The sequence below is a fragment of the Trachypithecus francoisi genome, unplaced genomic scaffold (assembly GCF_009764315.1).
Source record: "Trachypithecus francoisi isolate TF-2019V2 unplaced genomic scaffold, Tfra_2.0 Contig01474, whole genome shotgun sequence".
NCBI classification, from domain to species: Eukaryota; Metazoa; Chordata; class Mammalia; order Primates; family Cercopithecidae; genus Trachypithecus; species Trachypithecus francoisi.
Window position 1 is genome coordinate 8,184,799 of NW_022681435.1, and position 20,826 is coordinate 8,205,624.

At 35.7% G+C, this 20,826-nt stretch overlaps 1 protein-coding gene across 7 annotated transcripts in view; it reads left to right on the forward strand.

Moving 5' to 3' along the window:
- RELCH (RAB11 binding and LisH domain, coiled-coil and HEAT repeat containing) overlaps positions 1–20,826 on the forward strand; it is a 121,195-nt gene that overhangs the window by 55,646 nt on the left and 44,723 nt on the right. For all 7 annotated transcript variants that reach the window (XR_004443942.1, XM_033239094.1, XM_033239075.1 and 4 more), the window contains 6 exons: positions 2,442–2,554; positions 9,642–9,732; positions 12,385–12,456; positions 14,951–15,091; positions 15,519–15,683; positions 18,561–18,708. Coding sequence is in view for 6 of the 7 variants with exons in the window: in XM_033239094.1 (XP_033094985.1) it covers positions 2,442–2,554; positions 9,642–9,732; positions 12,385–12,456; positions 14,951–15,091; positions 15,519–15,683; positions 18,561–18,708 (730 nt within the window). In the remaining variant the exon portion in view is untranslated. The remainder of the gene's footprint in view (positions 1–2,441; positions 2,555–9,641; positions 9,733–12,384; positions 12,457–14,950; positions 15,092–15,518; positions 15,684–18,560; positions 18,709–20,826) is intronic.

Sequence of the window (20,826 nt, forward strand, 5' to 3'; positions counted from 1 at the left end):
ACAGAAATTTAAGGTTCAAGGAGATAAGGACTCACAAATACTTTCCTTCTAATATGTCAGTTTGAATTGATTCGTAGCGCCTGCTGTGTTGAACGGGCTTTTTTTAGGCCATCTTTGCTTTCAGAAGGAAAAATTATCAGCAATAGATAAATTGCAGAATGTCTGTGAAGTGTTTTCCATTTGTGCTTTAATCTGAATTCCTACATGTTTCACTTTAAGAAACTGAAAGAGAAATTTGTGCTTTTCTTTAGTTTCTTTGGTACTAAGGAGTAAACCAAGGTAAGAACTCTTTCAGCTCCTGGGCCAGAGTTCTCAGTTTGGCACATCTGTAGCCATATTTCAGTTAAAATATTGTCCATATTAATGTATGACTTAAACTTCCTCCTTGATTAAGGATCACTAAGCCTCATGTTAAAAAAGAAAAAGAAAATAAAATATAAGGCGTAAAGGATGAAGACCAACACAGTTGTTTTTGTATGCTTGTTTTTGAGATAAAGAAGTAAAAGATTATACTCTACATTTTAAGAGTGTGTGTGTGTGTGTGTGTGTGTGTTAGCAATTATAGCTGCTGTCTTACCTTCGTTTCATAACTTTAAACAGTATGAGAAGTATACATGTAGAGATGATGGGAAAGCAGGAAGGGGGATTAGGAGGAAACAAGATCTGACATGAAGACAAAGTACAAATAAAATTTTTAGGGCCTTTCTTGGTTTTCAGGCATTAGAATAGCTTCTCACTTTTTTAATGCTTCCCGAATAACTACTTTTCATCCTTACGGTTCTACTCTCACTAGTATGTCCTGATGACGCAATGTCTTAGTCCTCTCATTAGTATCATTGCCTTTCAGCAGCCCATGTGGAATCAACTAAGGATTAGGGTAGTCCTTGCTATTAATGATCTCCTACCCTAATATTGTTAAATTTCCAGCCAGACAGAATACTTACTATTTGTAAAAGGTTGTTCATTTTCTTCTACAGCATCAGGACTAATCCATCAAGCTTTACATTAAGCCTCTAGGGAAAACATATAGGATCTATATATATGCTCTGTCTCTCATTCCCAGTGCAAAATTTTTTTCCTAATTTTTTATTCCTTTTGAATTATTCACTAAGATAAAACCTAAAGAGGTGCCCAAACAGGAAGACTGAAAATGGCAGAATAAATGTTTCACATTCTTTTTTTCTCAGATACATTCTTAGCTCGTCTTACCTATACCTTTGTAACTTCAAATTGAAGATTTATAATATATAAAGACTTTAGAAATAATAGAGAGAGACTTGTAGTCATACATTTAAGCTTCAGTTTCAACTCTTCAAAAAATCATCTCCTTCTTGGGAAGCATCTTCAAAGTGTGAAAATACTTCAACAGTGTAGACTTTTTATCATGCTTTTCTTCAGGTTACATTATTATTTTTGTTACATTATATTATTATAGACAATAATAATTGTGCATTATTACATAGTGATCAATTTCTATTTTAAATCTCTTAACAGTTTTTGGTGAGTATCAAGGCAGGTGGGAAAGAAATGGATGTAGTCATTCCTCCCTTCTTAATTACATCATAGTGATTTCTTTACTATATTTACAAAATATTGTTTTTACAACTTAGAGGATTTCTCACAAAAATATTGTATTACTTTTGGACCATTATTCTTCTTAGATTTGAAAATCCACTCAAATGAAAAACATTAGTATATTTTGAATGTACTTTAGTATAAAGAATTTCATCTTAATTAAAATGTAAAACAACGTAACTAATTTCAAGTATTTCTTAGAAATAAACTTTTGGTTCTTACTTTCCTACAAAATGCTGAATTTACCTCTGCATATTGAATGTGAAGAAAACAAAATATTGCTAAAAATTTATATTTCAACATCAAATATTCCTACTGATACTCTGTAGTGGTACTGAGACGATCTATGAAAATGGTCTTTTTAGTTAGGCACTGGGTCAAGTGCTAAGGGTACAAAATTATTAGATCTAATCATAAGGACATTATATTGTCCTTATAGAAGTGGGAAGAGTGGTCTTTATTTTTTATTATCTTTTTAAGTTTTAAATTATAGTGGACTTCTGCAACTTTTGTTTAAAAACACTTTCAGAATTAAAATTACAGTGTCAGTATGTCACATAATGGAATGTTACTTAGTGTAAAAGCTAGTGGGCCCTTGGGAAGTGCTAGATTAAAAACCAAGGCTAGTTGAATCTTAAGCAACTTTTGTTATGTTGTTATTTACATTTCCTCCACAACCAACACATAAACGTTTTAGTGTAAACATCTCTTGAATTACCAACCTTCCAAAATTAAAATTTACCCTTTTTCACTTTATTCCATGTTTATTTCACTTTAAATGTCCATTTAAGAATATTCTGGAGAAAAAAAAAGAATATTCTGCAATGTGTTTTTATTTGAAATTTTCCACCCTCATATTTCTTCAGGAGTTGATCCCCCTCATATTGTGTACAGCATGTCTACATCCTGAACCTAAAGAGCGAGATCAGCTTCTCCATATACTTTTCAATTTGATCAAGAGGCCAGATGATGAGCAAAGGTGGGTATGATTACATATTTGAAAAAGAATTACAATACGACTTACTGATTTTACTAATTAGGCATCAAGATTAGCATTTTAATGTAAAGTGCTTTCTTTCCTTCCAGTATCTATTTTAGCAGCGCTGGAGCATTCCACCATCATGGATTCCATTCCTTCATGGTTTCAAAACCTATGAAAATGCATTTCAGACTATAATGTCATCATCAGGTTCCCTTTCCTCCTCACCTTCTCTTTTTAAAGAGACCTGGAATTTACTGCAACAAAGAAATAGATAATAGGGAAATCACTCTTAAGAAATTTAGCATATGCATAATAAATAAAACCTAAAACAAAAATGCTTTCTAAAATATATATAAATCCTACTAAGATCAGACTACTATAGTTCACCTGCTATAATTGCTGACAAGTCTCATTGTTTAAATCTTTGAAAAGGAATTCTATACCTTCTCAAAATGTTAAGTTTCGGCCAGGCGCCGTGACTCATGCCTATAATCCCAGCACTTTGGGAGGCCAAGGCAGGTGGATCACCTGAGATCAGGAATTCGTGACCAGTCTGGCCTACATGGTGAAACCTCATCTCTCCTGAAAATACAAAAGAATTAGCTGGGCATGGTGGTGGGTGCCTGTAATCCCAGCTACTCAGGAGGCTGAGGCAGGAGAATCGCTTGAACCCAAGAGGCAGAGGTTGCATATGAGCTGAGAACACGCCATTGCACTCCAGCCTGGGAGACAAGAGTGAACCTCTGTCTCAAAAAAAAAAAAGTTAAGTTTCTCAAGGTGACTAGACAGATATAGGTACTGAAGGCCATTATCTAAATTATCTTGTATTTTTGAAGGACTAATTCAATTTCTTGCAAAAATGTAAATGTTCTCTGAAAATTACAAGATAGTTACTTTTGTCTGAAAAAAATATCTGCCATTAATACACTTTTCTGCTTTCTAGTAGAGAAGCATCTACTAGTAATTGATGATTAGATTATGCCCAAACCCTCTAGTGGAAGGGGGAGGGAGTGAACGTATTCTAGCCAAATCATATGTTGGCTAGAAAACAACTCTTCTCCTCTGCTCTCCAAGCGCAACAAGTTCCACATAGGTAGCACAGCAGAAAACTGTACATGCCTGATGACCTCCTCAGGCATTCTAATGTTCTCAAATAGAAACCTAACTAACCTTCAGTAAAGCAGATTTTTTAGAAAAGCCTGACTTCATCTGCCTACATATGTTCTCAGTGATATTTTGTATGAATCCTAAGACCTATAAAAGCTCAAAATGCAGATTTTGCATGAAACCATTTATCTTAAAACATCAAGGTGCAGTTTTTTATACACAAAACTTTCTATCTTCTTAAGAATTCAGTTCATATGGCTTATTGCCTAATAATGAGTTTTGATATTCATGTAATCTCAAGTGTCTCATCTTAAAAATATGTGTGTATATATTCTATTCTGTTAGATTCTGAGCTACTTTTTAATGTTTACCTTACAATGAGATTCTCCCAACTGAAAGCAAGTGGAATTTATTTTTTTTCAATCATGATTGTTGAGAAAGAGAACTTCTAGTTTAAGGTAGTGATAGGTTGACATTTCTTGATATTTCCTTCCCAAATTGGAATTTGCTATAAAGACATTTAAAAAGTAAAAAAAAAAACTAACATTTGTGAAAAACCAGTTAACAGTCAGCCATTTGAAGGGCCTGAGAAAATTTTCTGTTACTCTGATTTCATTTAATGAAGCTGGATTAGGAAGACCCTGGCCGGGCGCGGTGGCTCAAGCCTGTAATCCCAGCACTTTGGGAGGCCGAGACGGGCGGATCACAAGGTCAGGAGATCGAGACCATCCTGGCGAACACAGTGAAACCCCATCTCTACTAAAAATACAAAAAACTAGCCGGGCGAGGTGGCGGGCACCTGTAGTCCCAGCTACTTGAGAGGCTGAGGCAGGAGAATGGTGGGAACCCGGGAGGCGGAGCTTGCAATGAGCTGAGATCTGGCCACTGCACTCCAGCCTGGGCGACAGAGCAAGACTCTGCCTCAAAAAAAAAAAAAAAAGGAAGACCCTTGTAGTTTTCACTTTGAGAAAAGTATGTTTCAGTTGGCTAACAAGTAAGTAGAATGCACTAAGTCAGACAGCCATTATTTTTATCTAAGGCTGTCAGTTATTTCTGTCCTCATTCCGTCTGCTGTCAGTGTTTCTCTTTCTTCATCCATTCAGAGATTGTTATTCCCAGTAAACAATAAATAGAGGGAGATGGGCAAATGGTATCTTTTATCCTTGAGTATGTGGTTTTACCACAAACAAAGCCAGATGAAGACCAGAAATAGCCCTAGAAGTACACAGTGAGAGTTGGTTTTTTTACATATGATATTTGGCTGAATTAAACTCCAGCCTACTTCAAATCCTGTATAGTATAAATTGTCATCATTCTCAAGAGAACTGTGCATTGAGAAAAGGAGAAAAGCATACCTGGATTCAGCAGAACAACATTAAGTTATTATCTCTTTAATATATCTGAGATGTCTCTGGGAGTGAAGCTGTTAACTGTGGCTCCTCCCTTTCTCTCAAAATGAACTGGAGCTGGATCAATTTCTCCTTATTAAAGATTAGTCTATAGAAAGCAAAATCCACATGAACCCCATAAAAATTGCACTCTACAGTGAAAACAGCAATTACGCTAAATTCAGAATAAAGGCATGTCTTAGAAAATGATGTATTACAAGAACCAGAGAAACATTTTGAAACATTATTTAGTGGCCTAAAAAAGAGGCAAGAATTCCTGGCTATTATGAACAGGAGAAGGGAGCCAAAAGAAATGTAGGCTTAGAGGAAAAAGATTGTCTGGAATAAGGAGAGCTAGCAGAATGAAAACAAAATAAAATATACAGTGTTTTCAAATTTATGTTGAAGACAAAGTAATAGATTTGAGACTATTGAAAATTGAATCCATGTTATAAGTGATTTTTTTTTTTCTGACACGATCTCAGTCTGTCTCCCAGGCTGGAGTGCAGAGGCATAATCATGGCTCACTGCAACCTCGTCCTTCCCAGGCTCAGGTGATTCTCCCACCTCCCAAGTAGCCAAGTAGCTGGGACCACAGGCATGCATCACCATGCCCAACTAATGGTTGTGTTTTTTGTAGAGACAGGGTTTCGCCATGTTTCCCAGGCTGGCCTTGACCTCCTGGACTCAAGTGATCTGCCCGCCTGGACTTTGCAAGGTGCTGGGATTACAAGCATGAGCCATGTGCCCAGCTGACAAATTTCAAATCTCAATAAAGCATGGTATTCACTGGCCATTTGCAGAATTGAAGGATTATTTGCCCAAACTTTCATGGTCTCAATAATTTCCAGACTCTTCAATCATAGCTCATAATGTATCCTGATGGACAAAATGTAAATGTGTATGTTCCTACAATATCTTGACTTTTCTGTAAAATGTTTTGGAAAACTGCCAGTACCTTTGTGCATGGTATGAATAGTGTTACTCAACAGATTGACAGCCTTAATAGCATTTTGGCATTAATTACTGCTTCACTCAATGTAAGTTCACAAAAATGCATGTATAAAGCTCTATATACATGCTTATAAAAAGGCATGTATAAAGTTTCCTCCATGAACTTTGCTGCAACCATTTAAACTTTTTCCTTATAAAGGCATTGTGATGAACTTAGCAACACATTTTATTCCAGTCATTTTGTTTTAAAATGAGCAAGTTTGTTAATAATCCTCAGAAAGTTGGCTCCAGTAAACTCCCTCAACAGTTAAATCCCAGTTTCTCTTTAATTATGAAAGTCTTTGAAGTTTGAAGTTATATATAAATTAATAGAGGAAACGTTACCCAAATTTTTATAATAAGCAGAGGGAATACTAGCCCCACTCCAATGTGCTGCAATATTTTCATTCTCCTTATTCCAGTATCTCATTGGTTTTAGTTACCTTTGGACTTCCTTTTTTTTTTTTTTTTTTTTTTGAGACGGAGTCTCGCTGTGTCGCCCAGGCTGGAGTGCAGTGGCCAGATCTCAACTCACTGCAAGCTCCGCCTCCCGGGTTCACGCCATTTTCCTGCCTCAGCCTCCCAAGTAGCTGGGACTACGGGCGCCCGCCACCTCGCCTGGCTAGTTTTTTGTATTTTTTAGTAGAGACGGGGTTTCACCGTGTTCGCCAGGATGGTCTCGATCTCCTGACCTCGTGATCCGCCCGTCTCGGCCTCCCAAAGTGCTGGGATTACAGGCTTGAGCCACCGCGCCCGGCCCTGCCTTTGGACTTCTAATTCACATATTGCTTTGCCTTTGTATGTCATGCTTGATTTGTCCTAAACATTCACCTTTTTCCCACAGATGAACTAGATACATTATGACCTTTTAATGGTTATGCTGTATAGAAAAATAAAGTACTTAATATATGAATGTGTGCATCACTGGGTTATCAGTAAACCATTGCTGTGTGGCTAAAGGGATACGGCATGTTATTTTGGCTAGTCCTGAGTCTAATACCCACAAATAAAGATGCCTGAGTTGAGCATCTACTCAGAGTGATGTGGCGGGCCACAGATCAGGGTGACACATGAGAAGAAAGCAGAATGGGTTTTGATCAAGCGACGATGATAGCTATCTACCTCCAATCATAAAATATTTAAGTATTAAGTGAAGCTGTATAAGTATAGACTTGAACAAAGCATCCTGGATGGGTGGAGAGATGGATTAAGCACCAGTTGGATAAAATAAAGCAGTTGAATGGTTTTCTATGTTATAATTTTTATCTTAATGAAAAAATGATTTTTGCTTATACTTTGCAAAATAATAGAATTGTACTTTATGATTTTGTAGCTTTATGTAATTTCAGTACTTGTTTTTCTGACTGATATAATTTTGCCTCTTCTGAGAATGCTGGAAAATCATAAATAAGAATGAACTATGAAAGATATCAAGCTTATATTTTAAAATACAAAGAACCCCTCAACTAGGAGAATACAAACACTTCTATAGACTTTGAAATGCTATTACTGAAACTTATTTTCTGCGATTATCAAAATATACCTGACCAAGTAGAGAACCTTGCTCTTTTCAGTATCCAGCTAAGGTTAATTTGTACCAGCAGCCCTAACATGCAAGTCAACTAGGAATAAGGGAAATTAAATCACTGTATTAGTACCATTCATTGCAAACTAAAAATTTCCCAGGGCAACTTGGTGGTACTATAGGAAAATTAGTATTTTATTTTTTCCTTTAAAAATGCCATTTCCTATCTTGGTAATTTAGTTAATAATTAAATACAGTTATTATTACATTTTCATTTTTAGATTTTCAAGGCAAAAACCTGATCTTAGAGTCTATTTTCATAAACCTTGCATGTAAAGCTAACAGCTGCCACCTGGTGGCCAAAAGTACTTATTAGCTTTACTTTAGGTGAAGGTGCATCAGGGATCAACACTCAAGTCCACACTTAAATCTACTTTCACCTTACAGAATGCAAAATCTTACTTAGAATTTTATAGTTTTTTTAGTTATAAATCTATCAGTTCAAATGAAGATAATGCATTAGTTATTGGTTAACTGTTGTTTTGTAACAAAGTACCTCAAAAGAAAGTGATTTAAAACATCTTTTATCTTACAGTTTCTGTGGGTCAGGAATCTGGGTCCTCTGCTTCAGGGTCTCTTACAAGGCTGTAGTCAAAGGTCGGCTGGGGCTGTAGTCATCTCAGGGTTTAGCTGGAGAAGGATTTGCTTTTAATCTTAATCACACAGTTGGTCATTGTCAAGAATCAGCTCCTCAAGGATTGTTAGACTGAGGGCTTCATCTCCTCACTGACTGGTGGCCAGAAACCACCTTTAATTCCTTCCCATATGAGTCTTTCCAACATGGCAGTTTGGTTTATCTAAGCATGCCTGCTGAGAAGGCAGTAGAGTCCAGAAAGGTGGACATCACAGACTTTTGGCACCTAATCTCAAAATTGACCTCTTACCACTTTGGTCATATTCTGTTCATTAGAGACAAGTCACTAGGTCCAGTGTGCACTCAAACAGATAGGATCATTGAGAGTCATGTCAGAAACTACCTACCACAGTTATCTTAGGTATAATACCAAAAATCTGATTCTTAAAATACCCCTTTACTGATATGATAGGTGTAGTTTTTAATTATAGAAACACTGGGAGAATAATCACTGGTTGTTTTAGTGTCTAGAAAGTGAAGTTGTGTAGTAACTGAAGGATTGGGCATATATAATCTCAGAATGTATGTGTGGGAAGGTAATTTGGAAGGTTATGAGATTCAGCCTCATACCTATACAGAAATCTCTTCACAACGTCTGTCACAGGTGGTGGTGTCCCTGCTTGAGTGACTAATCTTAAGGAACTTAGGCTCTGGGTGGCAGCTTAGGCCATTGTTAGAAAGGTATAATTTTTCTTTTTTTTCTTTTTTTTCTTGAGACGGAGTGTTACTCTGTTGCCAGACTGGAGCACAGTGATGCGATCTCGGCTCACTGCAACCTCCACTTCCCAGGTTCAAGTGATTTCCCTGCCTCAGCCTCCCGAGTAGCTGGGACTACGGGCAGGTGCCACCATGCCTGGCTAGTTTTTTTTTTTTTTTTTTTTTTTAGTAGAGATGGGGTTTCACCATGTTGGCCAGGGTGGTCTCAATCTCCTGACCTCGTGATCCGCCCACCTCAGCCTCCCAAAGTGCTGGGATTACAGGCATGAACTACTGTGCCCGGCCGAAAGGTCTAATTTTTCAAAACCAGATTGTGCAACATGGTGAAACACCATCTCTACAAAAAATACAGAAACTATCTGTGCATGGTGGTGAGCACTTATAGTCCCAGCTACTCAAGAGGCTGAGGTGGGAGGACTGCTTGAGTCTGGGAGGTGGTAGTTGCAGTAAACCAAGATCATGCCACTGTACCCCAGTCTGGGTGACAGCCAGACTCTATCTCAAAAAAAAAAAAAAAAAGGTCTAATTTGATTATACAAAAATCTTGTTCTCTATGTGAATTTGTAGAGATGAGACTTTTTAACCCTTAGTCCTAGTTGTGCTTTCTAATGCAAATACAAGCTGTTGTTGTTGTTGTTGTTGTTTTGTATTATTTTTCAGGCAAATGATACTGACAGGTTGTGTGGCATTTGCACGTCATGTTGGACCAACACGTGTAGAAGCTGAACTTTTACCACAGTGTTGGGAACAGGTAAATAACTGTATTGAGTTTTCACCTAGCTATTATAGCCTGACTTCTTAAAAAGATACATAGTTTCCTTCTTGAAGGCATTTAAGAAATATGTGAGATTAAAAATTATGCTGATGTTTCTGTAGCTCAGCACAGTGATTTATTAGTACTTACGAATGCTCTGGGATGCTTTCCTTTAGTCATTCAGTCAACAAATACTTATGAAACACTAATTTCAGTGCCAGGTACTGATGTAGTCACTAGGGATACAGTGGTGAACAAAAGACAAAGACATCCTAATGGTAAAATAAGAGGAAACAAAGAAATGGTCTGCTATTTTGTAGTAATTTGTAATATGAAGAAAAATAAAGCAGGATAAGGGCGAGAGAGTGCTGGGGAATGCTCTCCTAGGAAGGGTAGTTAGAGAAAGAATCTCTGAGGCAATGATGTTTAAGAAAGAATCTGAATGAAGTAAGATGGAATAAGAAAGGCCCTGAGGTGGGAGTATACTTGATGCGTTCAAGAAACAGCAAGAAGACGTGTGTGTGTGTGTGTGTGTGTGTGTGTGTGTGTGTGTGTAAATAAAAATATATCTTGTATACTTGTATATATTATACATATACAAAGTGTAAATCTTTGATGTAGGAGGTTTTTGTATTTATACTTGAACTCATTATTTTACTAACAATGCTTTTGCTTTTATATTGAATTTAAAATTCCAGTCCTCTGTAGAACTCAGAATCATTGACTTAATGTTTAGATCATTCAGCACCTCATTTTTCCACCTTAAAAAGATGGGTTTCCTGCTTATGGAGACAAATTACATGGCTTTATTTACAATAGCACAGTCACTTATTCTTAAGAAAAATATTAGTCTCCGGAATATCACTGAAGTATATAGTCATTTATAGTCCTATTCCCAAGTTCTTTGGGCATTCATTTTTTCCACCAAAATAAAGTAGAATCCCCAGATTCAATAGACAAAGTAAACATTACATGTAATAATAACCACCTCTCACAATCCCTTATACCATCTATAAATTACAGTGCATACTAATTTAGGGTGAGATTCTAATCACTTGATGTCAAAATAACTTGGCTACAATATATCCATACAACTTTCAGTTTACAATTCTATACAGTTAATTGTGCACATTTAGTTTTTTATAGTTTTTTCATTTTCTTTTGTCTTTTTCCTTTAAAGTGTACAATTTAATGGTTCAGTGTTGTGTAAGCTTCACTACAATCAATTTTTATACATTTTTGCCACCTCAAAGACAAACCCTAACTGCTTGAATTTGATTCTTCTCTTTCGAGATTATTTTGACTATTCTAGGTCCCTTGAATTTTCTTATGAATTTTAGGATCATTTTTCAATTTTTGCAAAGAAGCCAGCTGGGATTTTTGTAAACAATGCATTGAATCTATAGATTTATCTAGAGAGTATTGCCATCCTAATTTTATATATTGTCTTTCATTCTATGAAATTAGGGTATCTTTCCATGCATTAGGTCTTTTAATATTGCTTTCAACAGTGATTTGTAGTTTTCCGAGTGGTACACGTTTTGCCCTTTTGTTTTATTTATTTGTAAGTATTTCATTCTTTTGGATGCTATTGTAAATAGACTGTTTTCTTAATTTTATTTTTAGTTTGTTCATTGCTAATATATGGACATACGATTGATTTTTGCATTTACATTCAATTTTGAGTTACTTTACTGAGCTAAAGAAAAGCAAACGAAAGTTTATGCACAGGCATACTTTGACATTCAAACCATTCTACTTTTGAGGTAACTACATCTGGATTAAATTTAATTCAAAGATGTCAGTTATAAACATCTCTACTGCCACCTCTTCTGTAACCTGAGTAAACTTGAATATGAGGGATCTATCTAGCCGCCTACCTCCAGTTTGTTTCCCAGTAGATTACTATATAATTTTTTTTCTTAATTTTAGGCATCCAATACATTAATGAATTATGTCACCTTTTCATATGGGAATATGAGAACAGATATACTTCTTTTCCAGTCAAAGAAAGATTTATATTCTATGAAGAAGACATATGGGAACAAAACCCAGTATGTGTCATTTTTTTTTTGTTATTTTTGGTTATGGTTCAGTGTAGTCATCACAATAGCAAAACCCCATCATTTTGCATTTGCAAACAGAGGAATGGATTGAAGTCCGCTTACCTGAAAAATGAAAGTGTATTTCTAGTAAGGGCTCTGGTCACATCATTGATTAACTTACTTCCTCATCCCTTAGGTTGAAGAAAGAAGACTGGCACATATTATAGACTATATCTATAAGATCCAGAAGCTGAGTTTTCCAAATTTAAAAATATTCTACTGTTGCTAGGGAAAGGTCCTGGTTTCTCCTGATACTCTAAGGGAAGCCTCGTTTTAGGCAAGCCCGTGATCTCTAGATACCTTGCCAAATTTTAATCTTTGATTTTCCCTTTTTTCTTTAACAGATGACCCCTGTAACCTCATGTTTAGGTTCTCCCTCACTCCCTCATTCCTGATCCAGGTATAGTCACACAGGGATTCCCAGAAGTGGATAAGGAAGAAGCTTTATTGCATTCTTAACAGGATTTGTGGTGAAATGTAATTCTCTTTTAGAAGAAGGGAGAGTATGCTGTTATACTTGATTTATGTATTTATTTTGCTCTAGATTAATCACAAATACCCAGAAAGACGACTGCTTGTGGCAGAATCCTGTGGCGCATTGGCACCTTACCTTCCTGTAAGAATTGTCTTTTTTTTTCTTAAAACTATTTTTCTAATAATAGAAAAACCTTTTTTTGAGTGTCTTATAGATTTTAATCCAAGTATCTCCTAGACATGCTGTCTTAATAAAGAAAAGAGATGATCCAAAAAAGAAGAGATTCACATTAGTACAGTATGGCATTGCAAACACATAGGTACATTACCACTGATTTTGAATGAGTATAAATATATTAAACTATATCAGCAGTTCTTATAGTGTGGTGTGAGGACCCTGGGGGTTTCCTTGAGATCCTTCCAAAAAGGATACTTTTATAATAATAAGACACTTTTTGTCTTTTTCACTGTGTTGAAATTTGTATTGTTGGGGCAAAAGCAGGGATGGGCAAAAATGCTGCTGCATTAGCACTAATCAGGGCAGTGGCACCCAAACGTACTACTATAGTAATGATTGTATTCTTTACTGCCATGCTTTCGCAGAAAAAGCCAATTTCACCTAAAAAGGAATTGGCTGAATCAGTAAAATTGTTAATTCTACTAAATTTTGACCCGTGAAGCATGCATCTTCTTAATATTCTGTGAGACAAAATAGAAAGTACTCATATAAAAACTCTTTGCTGTATACTGAAAAATCATAGCCATTTGCAGGAAAAGCACTTAGGCAGTTGTTTGAGTTATGAGCTCAACTAGCTGCTTTTTTTTAGGGGACACCAATTTTACTTCACAGAAACACTTACAGCCAAACTGGTTATTCAGACTTGGGTATGTGGCAGACATTTTCATGAAATTGGATGGAATGAGAATGTCACTTCAAGGAAACCAAGTAGACAGTATTCATTGCCAGTGATAAAATTGGAGTAGCATGTATTTATACTCCTCCTAACAGTACCTTGGAGTTTTTATTTTCCCATACCTTCACCAGGAACTAGGCATGGTGAGATTTTTTAGGTGTTTTTCTAATGGAAGAAAATGCCTTATTGTTGTGGTAAATCATATAGATAGATTGATGCGAATGGGTTTGAGCCTCTTATTATTTATTATTCCAAGACAGATGAGCATCCCTTGCGCTCAAAGGATAAATAGACTGTTCTACTCTACTCCTAGAATACTAAGCAGTATTAATAATAGATACAATGTTTCCTCAGTGGATCTATACTTGCCTTCTGTGTACACCACTGTCACTGATAGCAGCGAAATCTCTGTACAGCGGCAGTTCCTCAGTGTGTATATGACTCAAATAGAGTAATGCCTCCTGACTGATGCTCTGGTGGGGTCCCTGTGGCATACTAAAACTAATTGCCACAGTTGACCCTTGCCCAAATCAGTATAAAACAAATGCCCACTTCAAGCTTATTTACCTCTGTCATATTGCCTTGTGCAGATACCAACCAACAAGTCCTTTTAGATAGTTTAAAGTGTTTCAGGACAATTTTTAGCCAAAAAAGTAAATAAATGGGGCTGTACCAAAAGATGTTATATATTCACCAACCTAGATGTGTTTTAAGATATGCTAAAATTGCATGTATTTTTGTTTCTAAAAAGTGAAAACCAGAATTTTTAAAAATGTCTTTCAAGCCTTGTTCTATATACCAAATCATGTTGTAAATTTATGAAAATAGCCATGTCCTCTGCCTTTATTTTTATTTTATCCTAGTTATTATATGTGAAAAGCACCTAAACAAGTTTATGTTTTAAGAATTTTATAAATTGATTAAATTGCAATATTAGTAAAGTAGGATAAGGGGAACATGAATTTGTATATTGGTAGCTCTTAATCCTAACCTCAGCCATTAAACTAAAACATTCTTTATCATAACTGGAAAATATTCTGTGTGAAATCAAGGCACAGCAGTGGGTGTGCATTATATTAAATATTAGCATAAAAAAGAGCAATGCAATTTTTAAGTACTTTTAAAGTTCACTGTCGTATTTTATTATCCTGTTTGAACTTTTTTTCCCACTTCTTCAAAGAAATAGGAATGTCAGGATTTTATAATGTTTCCTCACCATATCCCAGACAAATTTTCTAATTGCCAGAGAGATTTTTATAATTCCTCCTGTTACAACTCTCAGTACACTTCTCTGAGTGGAACGAATAGTGACAGGAGAGTCATTGTCCATTTGTAGTAGAGTTTGTAGCAGACTTTGTTGATTTGTCAAAAGTGCCTTCTAGTGTGAACTGCAAGGATTTGAGAGATTTTTAAATATTTAGTAAAGATATAAAAAAACATACTGAGAGATGATTAATAAATACCAAATTCAGAGTAGATGTTATTGCCTCTAGAGCAGAAGGGATTTGGGGCTGAGTCATATTTTTGCTATATCTGTAATGTTTTATGTCTTCAAAAAACAAAGGTCTGAAGCAAAATCTCTGTACAGCAGCAGTTAGCATTTTTAATAAAAATGTTAATACCTATTTAATCTGGATTTTGACTACACTGATGTTTGTCATATTATTTTCTATACTTCTGTGCTTAGATGTAAATAAATAGTAAAAACGTATTTATTTTCAGAAAGAAATCCGTAGCTCCTTGGTTCTTTCAATGTTGCAACAAATGTTAATGGAAGATAAGGCAGATTTGGTAAGAGAAGCTGTTATCAAAAGCCTTGGTATCATAATGGGATATATTGATGATCCAGACAAATATCATCAGGTATGTTTTTCAGAATGACCTCCTTTTACCCAATTACAAAATTCCAAGTATTATAATATTCCAAATCTCTGATTTGGATACTTTATAATATATCATAAGGATGGCAGGTGTGTCAACAACTTTAGTCATTTGAGGATGGCTGCCTGGTTTCAATTTTGCAACTCAGAGGAAAGAATGCTACAGTTCAGTTAAAGTATCTGCCACAGCTTTCTGGCAGGAAATTGGCAGGATATATTCTATGTTTACCACTCCCTCTCTTTGGTTTGCTCCTCAGTGGATACATGGCAAGGCTAGGATTATGGATGGCCTTCTTTCTTGCTTAAAAATATTTTCTTAATTTATTGAAATTTTTATTACCTTTTAATAAGTGTTTTATTTTTAAGTTTATCCCTTTAAAAATCTACATTTTCCTTTTTCTCATTGGCAGGGTTTTGAATTGTTGCTGTCAGCCTTAGGTGATCCCTCAGAAAGAGTAGTTAATGCTACACATCAAGTATTTTTACCAGCTTACGCTGCGTGGACTACAGAACTTGGAAATTTACAGTCTCATCTTATACTTACACTGCTGAAGAAGATTGAAAAACTTCTCAGGGTGAGTTCTTCCTTTGTTTATATAGTTTATAGAAATTTAAAAGGTCTATCCTAAGCCATCTTGGAAGAATGTTAGGGAACAGAGACATAAAGTGCCCCTTAACTTAACATGCTAATACATTACCAGTTAAAGATACTGTTGGACTGGGGCCAAGAAAGAGATTTGAAGAAGTTTTGCTTTGCTGAAGCTGGAGGAGGAGAAAGGGCATGATGTGCACTGGTTAGCTGAAATGCACCTTCATGGAAGTAACTCCTGTGTTCTTCAGAAAGCTAGCTCTTTCTTGACCCTTCTGAGTAGTTAAATATTTTACACAAAGCATTAACTCTAGTTCCAGAATGCAGAGAAAATGAGTCTCTAAAGCTTTCTTACATAGTGTCAAAATTGCTTTAACTGTGGTTGTTCCACTCCAGTAGTTCATTTCTCATTTTTAAAATGAACTTTTAATTTTTCCCACATACAAGAATTAAAGAAATGTTGATGAAACAATAGAAACTTCTTGATCCAGTTTTTGTACTAAAAGTTTCTTTTAGAGACTAGAAGAGAAACTATTATTTGTGTAGTGCATACTATGTGCCAAATCTATAAAAAGAGATAGGAAGTAGGAGAGGGGAAGTATTATAGCATGAACTGCTGCTGGGTTAGCATTTGAGCATTTCTATGTGCCAACAGTGAATAAGCTGAAAAAAATCAAGAAAGCAATCCCATTTACAATGGCTTAAAAAAAATGCCTAGAAATATATATAACCAAAGAGATGAAGAATCTCTGCCATGAAAACTATAAAACATTGATGAAAGAAATTGAAGAGGAAATGTTAAAACAATAAAGATATCCATATTCAATTGTTCATAGAAAAATTGTTAAAAATGTGTATACTACCCAAAGTGATCTACAGATTCATTGCAATCGCTATCAAAATACCGAGGACATTCTTCAAGATATAGAAAAAGCAATCTGAAAATTCATGTGGAACCACTATGACTCACCAAAGCAAGCCTGAGCAAAAAGAACAAATCTGGAAAAAGTACACTACCTGACTTCAAAACATACTTCAAAGCACTAGTAACCAAACATCTTGGTATTGGCATAAAATAGACATATTGACCAGTGTAACAGAGTAGAGAACCCAGAAATAAATTCACACATTTACAGCCAGCTCATTTTTGACAAAGGCACCAAGAAGATACATTGAGGAAAGGACAGTTTCTTCAGTAAGTCAACTGAAAATGGATTAAGGACTTAAATGTAAGACATGAAACTACTAGAAGAAAACATTGTTTCAGGACATTGGTCTGAGCAAAGATTTTTGAAGAAAAATCTCGAAAGCATAGGCAACAAAAGCAAAAATAGACAAATGGGATATTAAAGTAAAAAGCTTCCCCACAGCTAAGGAATCATCTGAGTATACAAACAGCCTACAGAATGGAGAAAATATTTGCAAACTCTCCATCCAACAAGAGATTAATAACCAAAATGTGCAAGGACTCAAACAACTCAACAGCAAAGAAATAAATAAATAAAATAAAAAATCCAATTAAGGAATGGGCAAATGATCTGAATAAACACTTCTCAAAAGAAGACATGGCCAAAAGGTATATGAAGAAGTGTTTAACATCTCTAATCATAAGGTAAATGCAAATCTAAACCAAAATGACTGTCACCCCAGTTAAATATCTGTCACCCCAGTTAAAATGACTATTATTAAAAAGACCAAAAAAAAAAAAAAAAACAAATGCTGGTGAGGGTGTGGAGAAAGGGGAACCTTTGTGCACTGTTGGTAGGAATGTAAATTGGTATAGCCACTATGGAAAACAGTGTGGAGGTTTCTCACAAAGCTAAAAACGGAAATATCTCTGATCCACCAATCCCACCACTGGGTATATATCTAAAATAAAGGAAGTCAGTATATTGAAAAGACACATACTTTCAAGGACTCACATGTTGAGTTTCAAGCACTCACATGTTTCTTACAGCACTATTCATAATAGTCAGGATATAGATTAAATCGAAGTGTCCATCAACAGATGAATGGATAAAGAAAATATGGTATATATACACAATGGAAGATTATTCAGCCATTTTAAAAAATGCTATCCTGTCATTTGCTGCAGCAGATAGCCTAGAGGACATTATGTTAAGTGAAATAAACCAGGCACAAAAAGACAAATATTGAATGTTCTCACTCATATGTGGGAGCTAAAACAGTTGATCTCAAGGAGGTGAAGAGTGGAATGGACCAGAAACTGGAGGCTGGGGGAGTAATGAATAGAAAAATACAGTTAGATAGAAGAAATACATTCTAGTGTTTGATAGCACAGTAGGATGTGCTATCAAATATATATATTTGATAATATACAATATATTATATATATAATATATTATACAATAATAGATTATATATTTCAAAAATTGCTAGAAGAGAAGATTTGGAATGTTCATAATACAAAGAAATGATAAACGTTCAAGGTGATGCATATCTCAATACCTTGATTTGATCATTACACATTGTATGCCTGTATCAAAATATCACATAGTACCCCATAATATGTACAATTATTTATATTCAATTCTAACAAGAAAAAAGATAAAGTGATTCCTGTCCCTTACTTTAATTTCTTTACCATGTCTTATAAAATTTCAGAAGATAAGAGCTTCTCTAATGAAAAAGTAAAGTTATAAAAACTATTCCCTACAAATGGAAATGACTGATGTTTTCCATGTAAAAGATTCTACCACTCTACAGTGCCTTACCGCTTGAGTCCAACATACAGATCCTTAAATCTTTGATTTGCCACAAAAAGGAAGAACATCATACATAAATCCAATTAGCAATGTAGCTTCAAAAGACTAAAATTAGCTTCCACCTCCTTATGTTTCAGGAAGGAGAACATGGGCTGGATGAACACAAGCTCCACATGTATCTTTCTGCTTTGCAGTCCTTGATCCCATCTCTCTTTGCATTAGTGCTACAGAATGCACCTTTCTCCAGCAAAGCCAAGCTTCATGGTGAAGTGCCACAGATAGAAGGTACTGAACTTGAATTCTGGAAGAAAAATGTAGAATATGAGCTTAGCTTCCCAAAGAATTGTTTTTTATTAAAAGTCTAAAAATCACTTTATATGACAGCATAATTATTAAAATGTATTATGTGTGTAGAATCTTGTGGTCATCAGATTATACCTATGGTAAACAATACGGCTTCATCTTTTATGGATAAGCCTGTTGTCTTTTTTCATAATATTTATACTTTCTTTTTGCTCTTAATCTATAGCCTTTTTATAGCCTTTCTGGGGAGACTGAAATAAGTATTTCCTTCAGTTAACAGATCTGAGTCAACAAAAGATTCATTTAATAGTTACTAGTGCCAGTATATGAAGCTTGTCATTTCTGTTTTCTTTATATTTTCTTCCCCAACTTTTTAATCTTTTTTTTTTTTTTTTTTTTTTGAGACGGAGTCTTGCTCTGCCACCCAGGCTGGAGTGCAGTGGCCGGCTCTCAGCTCACTGCAAGCTCCGCCTCCCGGGTTCACGCCATTCTCCTGTCTCAGCCTCCCGAGTAGCTGGGACTACAGGTGCCCGCCTCGTCGCCCGGCTATTTTTTGTATTTTTTAGTAGAGACGGGGTTTCACCGTATTAGCCAGGATGGTCTCGATCTCCTGACCTCGTGATCCGCCCGTCTCGGCCTCCCAAAGTGCTGGGATTACCGGCTTGAGCCACCGCGCCCGGCCAACTTTTTAATCTTATTTTTAATAGGGGAAGGTAAATATAATTACTTTTTTCTACTATGTCCTTGTTAGAAAGAAATATAAGCATCTGTGGCAGAATTTGTGTTTTTCCAAAGAGGAAATGTGACTTACTTTCAGAAGTATGTAAAATTGACAGCAGAGGCCAGTATTTTCTTATCTTACTCTCCAGGTAGCTAGTAAATGACCTTTGCAAGTTGGCAGGCAATTGATAACCTTGTTGCATCTTAACATCCAGGACAAACGGCTATAGACAAGCTATTGCTATGTGTCAGGCACCTTTGCAGCCTTTTCAAAATTGTGAAATTATCCATGTCTCTTACTGGTTTCTAATGGACAAAGAATTACAACATTGAGAACATCAACAGACACTTAATCTTTTTCAATTTCATTTTTCATGTAAACTGTAGGCTACCTATAATATTTGGAGTATGATGCAGTGTATCCAAAGATACATGAAGCCACATGATAAAAATAGTGTATACTATTTGAATGTCAGTTTTATTTGGAAAATTGAGAATGAATGGTGTGGAGTTAATTTAACATTTTTAAATGATATTATTGAGGAGAATGAAAATTCAGACTTTAGATAAGACTTCATAAAGCTCTCCCAGCTGGCCACTTCAGGTTCTGCCCCTTTACTCTTACTCATTTAGGCATTTCATCTGCCTAGGGATTTTCCTGTCTTTCTGATTCCCTTTTTCTTTTTAATTTTCTGTATTCGCTTACTATGGCTGCCTTAACAGAGTACCACCAACTGAGTGGCTTAAACAACAGAAATTTATTATCTCACCCTTCTGAATGTTAGAAGTCTGAGATCAAGGTGATGGCAGGGTAGGCTCCTTAGGAAAACTGCGAGATAAAGGCTGTTCTGGGCTCTCCCCTGGCTTCTGGTGGTTTGCTGGCAATCTTTAGTGTTTCTTGGCTTTTAGATGCATCACCCCAAACTTTGCCTTTATCTTCACGTGGCACACTCTCTGTGTGCTTGTTTCTGTGTCCAGATTTCCCCTTTTTATAAGGACATCAATCGTGTTTGTTAAGGGACTACTTCAGTATGATTTCATCTTGTCTCACTACATCTACAGCAACCCTGTTTCCAAATAAGATCCCATTCTGAGATACTGGAGATTAGGACTTAAACATAAAAATTTGGGCGGGGGGCAGTTCTACTCATAATACTTGTTATTCTCTCATTTATTTCACAAATGATTCTTAAATGTCATTTATTGCCAACCATATGCTACAGATTAGATAGAACAGTACCGTCCTGAACATATTCCTTCTAATACTTATGGGATTCCTTCTAACATTTATGTGACCTTTTCTTGTGATTGTCCTTTATTTTTGGTTCTTGTTGACTTAGTTTAACTTTCTGACTTTTAACAGTAGCTATAAATGTTAAT